The following is an 11,064-nucleotide window of genomic DNA, read 5'->3' as shown; positions in this document are numbered from 1 at the left end:
CACTGCACTCTAGTCTGGGCGACCGAGTGAGACTCCAACTCAAAAAAAAAAAAAAAAGAAACGAAAATTGTTGTCACAGATTGATGTCAACCACATTTCCTCAGAGAGAATGAACTTGTTACTTCTATTTCACCCACATTCTAGTACAGAGAATTAAAAATGTGTCCAGGTTCCCTCCGTGGAGTACCAGATCTGCCTAAAAAACCATGAGCTGGTTGCTAGAAAAACCTACCTCACACTTTAAGTGGTTTTGTTGTGTTTGTGACGTGTGCCTGGGGCAGTAGAATCAGTGCTTTGAAAAAGAGTCTCTTAGCTACTCCCCCCACCCCATTAACTAAGAAGAGTGATTGTCCCAGAGACTGCTGTCTATTGTGTATCGTTTCATGGGGATTTTATATCAGTAATCCCATGAGTGCTTTTCGGTGTACAGTGGATGTCTGATGAATGGCCACATTTTATAGTATATTATATAAAGGCATTTATTGTGCTCCTTGTCATTCCTATTGCTTTTTCTAACATAGAGGGGCTGTCGAAACCCATAATCTAGATAAGGCCTGGGAACATAGGCCTACATAAGAGTTAATCAGGAAGTCGGTGTGCAGCCCAGTGGTGGCAGATTAATTCATAAAAACCTTAAAGTTGTGGTTTTCAAACTTTTTTTTTAACTGAGGCATCTTTGTCAACTAGAATCATAAGTATCGGGCAGATAATGGCACAGCTGCTTCGGTCCAGGCAGGGGTAATTGGGAAGGGATGATTTGATACCAGCCCATGAAAATATGCCTCTTCTCTCAGCCTCCCAAAATGCCTTAAGAGTGTGATGCCATTGTGAGGTGTCACTCTGTCACTGGGATTCTAAGGAAAACCCATAGACATGTCTTTCTCCAAGGCATAGATGTCTTCCTAAAACATTTTGGGTAAAGTGATGTTTTTGTAAATCAAAGTGTCTTTCAGGGGAATCAAGCAGGGAATCTTGGGGGAAAGCAAATATAATATCTACCTCCTAATCTAGTTGCTTGGAAAGTTCTGATGCATCTTCATAGTTTAGAGTACATCTCCATATTGCCTGTCATAACTAGGCGATAGCCAGGTACTTGATACTTAGGAAATTAACTCACCAAGGAACTCCATTTTTTTCCAGGTATATGATGATGAGGGACTGTTGGCATGCAGTGCCCTCCCAGAGACCAACGTTTAAGCAGTTGGTAGAAGACTTGGATCGAATTCTCACTCTTACAACCAATGAGGTAAGAACCTCCTTTTAGAAGCCTGTTATCCTTGCTTGGCTTGGGAAACAAGCCCAGCTTTTTACATGCAAACTTCCATATTGGTTGTTGGTTGGAGTCTGTGATGTAGTTTATCAGTTTTCCATAGGGGTCAAAGTTAAACTATGTGCTTTCTCAAGTATGATTTTTCTCAGAACTTCATTTTCTAAGTTCTGACTCATGCAACCAAAGATGGAGAGACATACCTGATGCTGCCTTCACTGGGAGGCTGAGGCAGGTGGATTGCCTGAGCCTGTGGGTTCGAGGCCAGCCCAGGCAACTTGGTGAGACCTCGTCTCTACAATAAATAAATAAAAAATTAGCCGGGTGTGGTAGCCCGCGCTTGTAGTTCCAGCTGCTTGAAAGGCTGAGGCGGAAGGATTGCCTGAGCCCAGCGGGTTGACACTGGGGTGGCTGTGAGTGTGCCATGGCACTCCAACCTGGGTGATAGAGTGAGACTCCAACTGAAAAAAAAGAAAAGAAAACAGTTGTAGAGTTTTTGGGGTTGTTTTTTTTTTTTTAAATAATCAAATGTAGTGATCTGAAGCATTAACCCAACCCAGCAACTTTATCTTGTCTGTCTGTGGCCTGTGCTGGATCAAGGGAGAGATTGCATTTAAATGAATACAGCTGACCTTCAGAAGTTGAAAGGAACAGTTCAGGGGGGGAGAAGACCAACTTTCTTCTCCTGCCAAAATTGTTGTTGCTAGTATAAATTCCTTTAACCCTAGACTTAAGAGTCCACTGATATTCCTATTTTCTCCTATCAGATCTGAAAGTTTATGACTTCATTTAGAAACTGGGAAAAAAGCACTAAAGTTCTGTTTTAATGATCCTATGTCTATGTTCAGTGTGATTTATTTACATATTTACATTTAAAGTCGGCCCGTTCATACCAAAATTTGTGTCTAGTATCCTAAAATAAAAAAGCAGAATGCCATACTGTCTAACGGATATAAAAATCGAAGTTTCTTTCCTTCTGAAAATCATTACCATATGCTCGAGAAAAATGGTTCCATTTAGGACAAAATTTCATTTTTATCATTGTAAGCAAAACGTTCTCTTTTGATGTGGTGGGTGTGTTTGTTTCCAGTTGTGTGGTTAATGCTGATGTTGTTAGAACTGACACATACCCCTTCTGGGACGGGGACTGTCTCTTGCCAGCCCTGGTGATGAATTATAGTGTTTTTTTTGTGTGTCTTTTAAAATGTCTAGTTGCCAACATTCCGTGGGCTCTTCTTTGATAACACTGAGGCTGTTTGTGCTGTGGTCTGCACTTTTTACCCCCCTCTCAGCAAAACCACATGTCACAGAATAGTCGTTGGCTTCTGGGGGTGTGAGCAGAACCGCCTCAGCGTGCCAGCCCAGTTGAGGCAGAGAGACCCACAAGTTCCCAGTATAGAAATCTTTTTTCATAGCTTCAGAACAGGGGCCAGCAAAAGCTTTCTGTAAAGGGCCAGAGAGCAAATATTTTCAGCTTTGTAGGCCATATGGTCTCTGTCCCAGCGTTGCCACTGTAGCATGAAGGCAGCCACAGACAATTTGTAAACATATGTGTGTCTGTGTTCTAGTAAAACTTTGTGAACTTCGAGATTGGAATTTTACTTAATTGTATATTAATTCTATGTCATTTTAGTACTGCAAGACATCTCCCCCCCCCGCCCCCTCACAACTATACAAGTGTTAAAAACCACCTTTGGGCCCCCTCCCTTACCTTGGGGACGTGAATCTCCTCTCTCTCTCTCTCTCTCTCTCTCTCTCTCCAGTTTACTTTCTGAATAAACTATATTTTCCAATCTGGAAAAAAACAACTATCTTAGGCTTATGGGCTGTACAAAAACAGGCCATGGGCTCTCACCCTGACCTAAGTCGGAAGGGAGTATTATCCTAGGGTGATTCGGGGGGCTCTTTGGCAACAACACCAATGGTTGCTTTGAGGAACAGAAGAGACTTTCCGAATTTCAAACCTTCCAAACTTTGAAACTTAACATCTATTTTCCTAAACTTTGCTTTAACAGCCCATTATGGATTTAACATACATCTGTATAGCCAAGCCTTTTTTGAACCTGTTTACATTTTCAACTCAGAGAGCTTCTGAGAGTGATGAATTACATCTGTTAAATTACCCGCTGAATGAAGACGCATTCCCCTTCAATTATTCTAGAAAATACCGTAGTAAAATATAATTCAGAAAATCAGTATTCGTGAGCTCTGCTTCTTTAAAGGGGGCCTGGGATCCACAGCATGTTCTATGTTTTCACTGTGCCGGGGCTCAAATTGGAAGCACGCGCTCTGGTGAGGCAGTAGAGCCAGCAGGCCATTTAGGACCATGTGAAGTTGAGTTGCCTGCCCAGCACCTACAGTGCAACTAGTTTTTATTGTTCTCTACTTGCCAATAGTTTATTTATGGTGGGTTGTAAGAGAGAAGCTAAGGCAGCCTAGAGTAAATCAGGTGGGGATTCCCAGGAGGTGTTGGTGGAAGTCGGGTGGGCTGGTCTCTGGAAGCCTTCCTGGGTGCTCCTGTCCTCCCACCTCCAACATAGACATCTCAAGAGCCTGTGTTTGAAATAAAACTCTTCTCTTCCCTTCTTTCAGGAATACTTGGACCTCAGTCAGCCTCTCGAACCGTATTCACCTTGTTATCCTGACCCAAGATGAAATAAAACGTCTCTCTTCCCTTCTTTCAGGAATACTTGGACCTCAGTCAGCCTCTCGAACAGTATTCACCTAGTTACCCTGACACAAGGAGTTCTTGCTCTTCAGGAGATGATTCTGTTTTTTCTCCAGACCCCATGCCTTACGAACCATGCCTCCCTCAGTATCCACACATAAACGGCAGTGTTAAAACATGAATGACCGTGTCCGCATGTCCCCAAACAGGACAGCACCGGGAGCCTACCTACACTGAGCAGGGAGGCAATGCCTTCTCTCTAGTGCTTGTTGTCTCCGCTTGTATATACGGATCAGAGGAGTAAATAATTGGAAAAGTAATCGGTGCACGTGTAAAGATTTATACAGTTGAAAACTTGTAATCTTCACCAGGAGGAGAAGAATGTTTCTGGGGCCATGGACTGCCACAAGCCACCATGTGACTCACCCCTCTCACCTGCCGCGGGTACTGGCTGTGGACAGTTGGACTCAAGGCAGACACGTGTTCTGCCTTCCTTGTTAATTTTGTAATAATGGGAGAAAATATATGTCAGCACACACTTACAGAGCACAAATGCAGTATATAGGTGCTGGATGTATGTAAATATATTCAAATTATGTATAAATATATATTATATATTTACAAGGAATTATTTTTTGTATTGATTTTAAATGGATGTCCCAATGCACCTAGAAAATTGGTCTCTCTTTTTTTAATAGCTATTTGCTAAATGCTGTTCTTACACAGAATTTCTTAATTTTCACCAAGCAGAGGTGGAAAAATACTTTTGCTTTCAGGGAAAATGGTATAACATTAATTTATTAATGAATTGGTAATATACAAAACAATTAATCATTTATAGGTTTTTTTTGTAATTTAAGTGACATTTCTATGCAGACAGCACAGACTAGTTAATCTATTGCTTGGACTTAACTAGTTATCAGATCCTTGGAAAAGAGAAATATTTACAATATATGACTAATTTGGGGAAAATGAAGTTTTGATTTATTTGTGTTTAAACTCTTCTGTCATATGATTGTTCTTAAACCTCCTAAATGCTCATATTAAAAGAACCCATTAACAGGAAGGTGTTTCGTTTTGGTGTGCAGCCCTGTCATTAGGTCAATGAAACATTTAACTGGACTTTCCCAAGACAAATGGTACCAGCGTCCTCTTAAAAGATGCCTTAATCTATTCCCCGAGGATGAACCTTAGTTGAGATAATAGCAGAATGCACTTGTCTCTGGCAGCTGGCCTTCTGCCTCTGAGTTGCACATTAATCAGATTAGCCTGTATTATTTTCAGTGAATTTTGATAATGGCTTCCAGATTCTTGGCATTAGAGAAGCCTTTTAGGATCTTCAGGTCCCATCATCGAAAATTGAAACACAGAGTTGTTCTGCTGTTAGTTTTGGGGAGATGTCCATCTTTTTAAGGGTTTGCTTCCATTCAATTCTGGCAGCACCTTACCAAAAGGTCCGGCCTAATTACCTACTTCAGAAGAAGTATCGTCATATTCATTCTGTATTAAAGTATTGTGTTTGGCTTTTGAAACACCCACTCACTTTGCTATAGTCATGCAACATGAATGCAGATTACACTGATTTTACGTGTTATGAAATTGGAGAAAGTATTTAATAAAACCTGTTAATTTTTATACTGACAATAAAAATGTTTCTACAGATATTAATGTTAACAAGACAAAATAAATGTCACGCAACTTATTTTTTTAATACTCGTGTCTTACCATATGGTTTCCTGTGCTCAGAGGTGTTGACTGAGTGCTGTTTGTTCTGAATGTGGGAAAAGCAGAGAGGTGTAGAGGGTCTTTGTGTGCTACATACAGGGGTAACTTGCCATAGGGGTTGGCTGGGACCAGCAATACCTGAGACAGGTTGATCCAATGGAAAATCAACATCGGTTGGTTCAGGCCCTGGCTGGGTTGCTTACTGGCACCTCATGGGAGTCATTGCTTCTCTCTGAGCCCTACCTGCTCCCCAGAGGAGTAGATGAGGAACCACATGGGAGAGAGCTTTGCCAACAGGGAGGTGGCCTCAGGATGAAAGGTATTGAATGGGAAGATGTTCAGAATTAGGATTCCTGGGGACCTTGAAACCTTTTAAGCCAGTTTCCTCGTGGTGGCTGGAGAGAAAGGTTTGCTTCAAATTTTCCAAGAGAAAACTTGGGCAAATTTAAAAATAATTACTTATTTTCATACTATCAAGCATCTGAAGAGGGAAATGGAGTTTTTCTCCTCAGTTAACAAATGAGAATCTCTGACTCAAGGTTCTATGAATCTGCTTGCAAGCCTCATCAGCACCAGGAAAAGGAGACAAAATCAGGCTAGCTTTTTGGCCTCCAGCCATGTTCTCAGAACTTACAGGGCCGTTGGCAGTTAGAACAGTGCCGTCCTTGCGGCCTTCAATGTGTTTGAGGCCATGAGTGGAGGAAGGTCTCCTCAGGATCAGCAAAGTAGCCTTCGGGCCTGGGTCTGCATTTGTCGAACTCCTGCACATCTGTTTCTTACTAGTGTAACAGGGTTCTGAACCCACCAAAAGAATGATCTAAAAAATAAGGTATGTGAAAGCCACTTAAGAAAAAGGTCACTTGTTGAACATGAGTGTGCAGGGTGATTGTTCTGCAGCCCTCTGAACATTTCCACCGGTACAATGCCAGGGTGGAAGATGGGCCTGCTGCTTTTGAAGGTCTATTCACAGCAAGGCTCAGGGTCTGTGCTGGCTCTTCTCTAAAGATCTATGATGCACGTACTTTAGACACAGAAGGGGGACTTGATGGCTTTGACAATGGAGATTGTAATGGAAGGAAGAACTGCTGCACATCTTGCCCATTTTCTTGGGTGGGCAAGCATCGTAAACTCACTGCTGGCCATTATAGTTTTGGAATTATTTTGAAAGAGGTATTTGTCATGAAGGGAAAGAAGGCTGTGTGATCCATGAGCGGGATGGGAAACACAGTTCCTTTGTCTTTTGTGGGACCTTCCTCAAATGAACATATACAGTCAGGGCTTGATAAGAATCCTGGAGCTTATGGCTCTCCCTACCACCGCCCCCTAAGACCTGGGAAAGCATCAGAAATTAGTTGAGCTACCTGTGATTGTCATCAAGTCATGAGATCGGTTCATTTGTGAAGAACAAAAGATTGCAGGTGTTTTGGAGGGGCACTGTCTGGGCCCTGCTGTTTCCAAGTGGGAAGAGTGGTATTCAAGAGGCTTCCTCAAAAAGTTCAGCTGGTGGTGGGCTTTGGCAGGATGGGGAACCGAAAAAGCAGATGGAGGAGTAGCAACTAACTCTATGGGAGTCCTGTGGATTCCCAGGGGACAGAGTACCCCTCACCCACCACTCAGCCTCTCTGACCCTCATCTCTAAACTTCTCTACCTCTGATCTTGAGGGAAGTTCCTTAACCCCCACACATTTGCAATAAAATGTCAGACAGACCTGAACAGCCATGGACTGAGGATCCAGCCACTATTCTGAAAACTAGAACTTGATCTGCCAGTTTATGCTATATAATTAAAGTTTGCAAAGGGCTAGGTCCAGAGGGCTCAGCTAGTGCAGAGTAGAAACCTGAGGCTGGGTTTACATGGTTGGGGCATGGTCTAATAAACAAGACTGCTGCCTTGTGCAGTAGAAGAGAAAGACAGTGGACAGTGGGTTTGGGCAGAACTGGAAGGGTTTATTTCTTAAAACTGGATGATGGCGGGCAAGTCCCAGCTTCTGTGTGGACATTCATTTTGACTGTAAAACACTCTCACCAGCCTCAAGGCTTACCATGAGAATTAGCTGCAGGGCTTAGTCTGGTAGACAGTACTCAATAAATGTTAGTTTTCCCGAAAACTTTTTTTGTACATTTCAGTGATTTTTGCAGTATATTCACCATGTGCAACCGTCTACTTCCACTACCTGCTTCCAGAACATTTTTATCACGCCAAAACACAACCCTATTCCCACTAGCAGTCACTTTCCATTTCCCCCTCCCCCCAGTCCTTGGTAGCCACCAATCTGCTCTCTGTCTACAGACTTGCCTGTTCTGGACATGGCATATAAATGGAATCACACAATATGTGGCCTTTTGTGCTCAACTTTTTTCATTTAAGGTTTTCAAGTTTCATCCATATAGCCCACAGTGGTCCTCATTCCTTTTTAGTGCTAAATTATATTCCATTATGTGGATATCCTGCTTTTTGTTTATTCATTTATTCACTGATGAACATTTTGGTTGTTTCTACTTTTTGGCTGTTATGAATAGTGCTGTTACAAACATTCAGGTACTATATGTGTTTCTGTATGGTCATATGTTTTCATTTCTCTTGGGTATATACATAGGAGTAGAATTGTGGTTCACCATATAGTAACTACTTTAAACCTTTTGAGGCACTGCTAGGCTGTTTTCCAAAGTGGCTGCACTATTTTACATTCCCGCTAGCAATGTATGAGGAGTTTGGTTTCTCCAAGTCCTTGCCAATATTTGTTATTGGCCATATTTTTTGTCATAGCCATCCAAGTGGGTGTGAAGTGTCTTCCTAAGAATTTGAATAGTTGAGGAGATACCACTCAGATCACGGATCAAAGATACATCATATACCTTACTGGGTTTTCTGGAGAAAAAAAGTTCAACTAATCAGCCTGGCTTCTTCACTTACGAAGTGGTGACACCTCAGCGGATCCTTTTGGCATGAAAAAGCTGAGAAACCATTCAATTTTCCTTTCTCTTGACTGAGAATGGAAGAAAGCACGGCCACATGATGCAAGAAGACAGATTCTTTCTGCCTAGAAAGCTGAGTGCATCTCTGCCTCATGTCCTCAGTTTTATACCAAATAAAGTGTAGTGAACTTGAGCCATCCATTGGGGCTGACTCATGTGCCATTACTTATGTATGCACATTGGAGTCCTCCTTATCCAGCCTGTGTTTTGATGTTATTTATTTTGGGATATTTTTAACGATGAAAGCAAAGTTTATCTTCTCTCACATTTCATCCCCAGGAAGCCCTGAAACAACTTGGCTGTCTACCCTGGGCAGGGACAGCAGAAGCCACCCATGTCTTAAGTGACATTCTGGAATGGGGCCCTTCTTGTGCCCTGTCTCCTCAGGGTTTCTGGGGGTTTTGAATGGACTCCTCAAAATTGTCTTGAAGTCCTGTCTCAGAGGGCCACACAAGGTGCAGTAGAAGACAGTGGATGGGAGGACGTTCAGTGTCAATCATTGGGAAGCCATCCTCTCCAGACCTTTGAAATAAAAGGTGGTGGATTCCTGCCAGTTTTCAAAAGAAAACCCCAGGACATGAAGCAGTTCAGTGGCAGAATTTAGCTTAAAATGCATCTGTGGATAAGTGATTCTTCCTCTGAGATTCAGAACACTGCTTCCTTTTGGGTTGTGTCTTTTTAGTTTCCTTTCCCTCTTGTAATTCATTTTTTCTAATTCTAATTCTTTTGTTGACACTTAACTGAATCTTGCCTGTGTCCCTTTCACGTCAAAATCCATAGCATGATATATTCGGGACAGAGGACATTTACAGATTTATACATTAAGAATAAAGGAGGATATGTTTTCTTGGTCTGTAAATGGGGTGACAAATGACTTCTATCTCACATGGTTGTTGTGTTAAGTGAGATTTTACCTGCAAGCACCAAACAGTACCCACTGCATAGCACCAAATATTAGCTTATCTATTTATTGATCGATTGAATAGATATTGAGACAAATATAAAGCGTATGAGTATATCTATATGATGGTCATTTGTGAAATTGCTAGTCAGTGATGAATACGACTAGGGTCACATCTCCCCCACCCCCACAATTTTAAGCAAAAAGCATTTAATAAATTTTAAATCAATGAAAATGACCCAAATCTTAAAAAATCATGAAATTATATTTACAACGTTCAACCTGTTCCCCTTTTGAAACAAACACTCGTTCATTGTACAAACACTAGCCAGGCAACGGATACCTAATATGATCTTTAAGGGACAATGAAACGCTTGCAGAGCTGCACCGACCAAGCTGGTGAATGACTTGAGCCCCATGGTCTAAAAAGCAGGCCAGAGCAGGAGCAGCTCAGGAGGGCTTCTGCAAGGGAAACTCTTGTTCCAGGTTTGGTGTTGTCACAAGCAAATGGAAATGGGTACCGTGACAAAGGGAAATATCACATGGGAAAAACAGAGGAGGCCTGAGGCTCTCGAAGTGTTAGGATTGTGTATTGTTCAGGGGCCACCCCATTGAATCTTCCATTAGCATAGGTCTCCTGATAGGGTTGGAGAGGTTGCAATAAACTCCCTTGTGTGGGGAGGTTCATTCAGATTCAAACTAATTTCAGACCTATCTCATTCCTGTGGGTGTGTACTGCAGTGGTTTAAATGGGCGAAGATGGTTGGAACATTTTTATAGGCTCAGGGCTGTCTGGAACATTTTCACAGGCTCAGGTCTGTCCTTTCAAGTAGTTCTGTGACTTGACTTGCTGCCTCTTCTAGAAAGAGACTGTGTGTATCTTTGCACATATTATCACAGCAGGAGAGGACATCGGACACCTGGTCTCTTTCCTGGCTTGGTCTTGACTTCCCAGGAGACTAGCCCTTGGGTTGCCTCTTGCTGAATTTGGGTTTCACCAAAATGCAGAATCCTCATTCATGGTTGGCCATCACCCAGCAGCAACCAGAGCTGTGAACAAAAAGGCAAAGTCAAATCATCAAACCACAGAACAGTGGTGATATCACTGGCCTGGGGGGGGTTGCAGGTGGTAGGAGAGCTTGCTGCACTATTGCTTAGATCAGGGGTCAACAAACTGTGCCCCACAGAACAAATCCGTCTCTCCACCTGCTTTTATATTGCCTGTCAGCTAAGAATCATTTTGAACATTTTTAATGCTTCAAAAATATTTTTAAAAGATATATTTTGTGACATGTACAAATTACATAAGTCTCCAATTTCAGCGTCCATAAATAAAGCTTTATTGGGACACAGCCACACTTGTTCATTTTCATAATGTCTTTGGCTGCTTTCACATTACAACAGCAGAGTAGAGTAGTGGCGATAGGGATGGCCCACAAAGCTGAAAGTATCGACCATCCATGGCTTTTTACAAAAAAGTTTGCCAACCCGGGCTTAGATAACAATGTGCCAGTAGATTGCCAGGCC

The 11,064-nt window shown here is 42.2% G+C and overlaps 1 protein-coding gene across 2 annotated transcripts in view; it reads left to right on the top strand.

Moving 5' to 3' along the window:
• The window catches only part of FGFR2 (fibroblast growth factor receptor 2), a 54,879-nt gene extending 49,233 nt beyond the window's left edge, over positions 1 to 5,646 (top strand). For both annotated transcript variants that reach the window (XM_021708171.1, XM_021708170.1), the window contains 2 exons: positions 1,141 to 1,246; positions 3,952 to 5,646. In XM_021708171.1, the coding sequence (XP_021563846.1) occupies positions 1,141 to 1,246; positions 3,952 to 4,116 (271 nt within the window). In that variant the 3' untranslated portion in view covers positions 4,117 to 5,646. The remainder of the gene's footprint in view (positions 1 to 1,140; positions 1,247 to 3,951) is intronic.
• The last annotated feature ends 5,418 nt before the right edge of the window (positions 5,647 to 11,064 follow it).

Source organism: Carlito syrichta, unplaced genomic scaffold (genome assembly GCF_000164805.1).
Source record: "Carlito syrichta isolate Samal-C Ts95f unplaced genomic scaffold, Tarsius_syrichta-2.0.1 Scaffold131739, whole genome shotgun sequence".
Taxonomy (NCBI): domain Eukaryota; kingdom Metazoa; phylum Chordata; class Mammalia; order Primates; family Tarsiidae; genus Carlito; species Carlito syrichta.
Note: the sequence above shows the minus strand (reverse complement) of the source record. Positions and strands in the feature narration are given on the sequence as shown.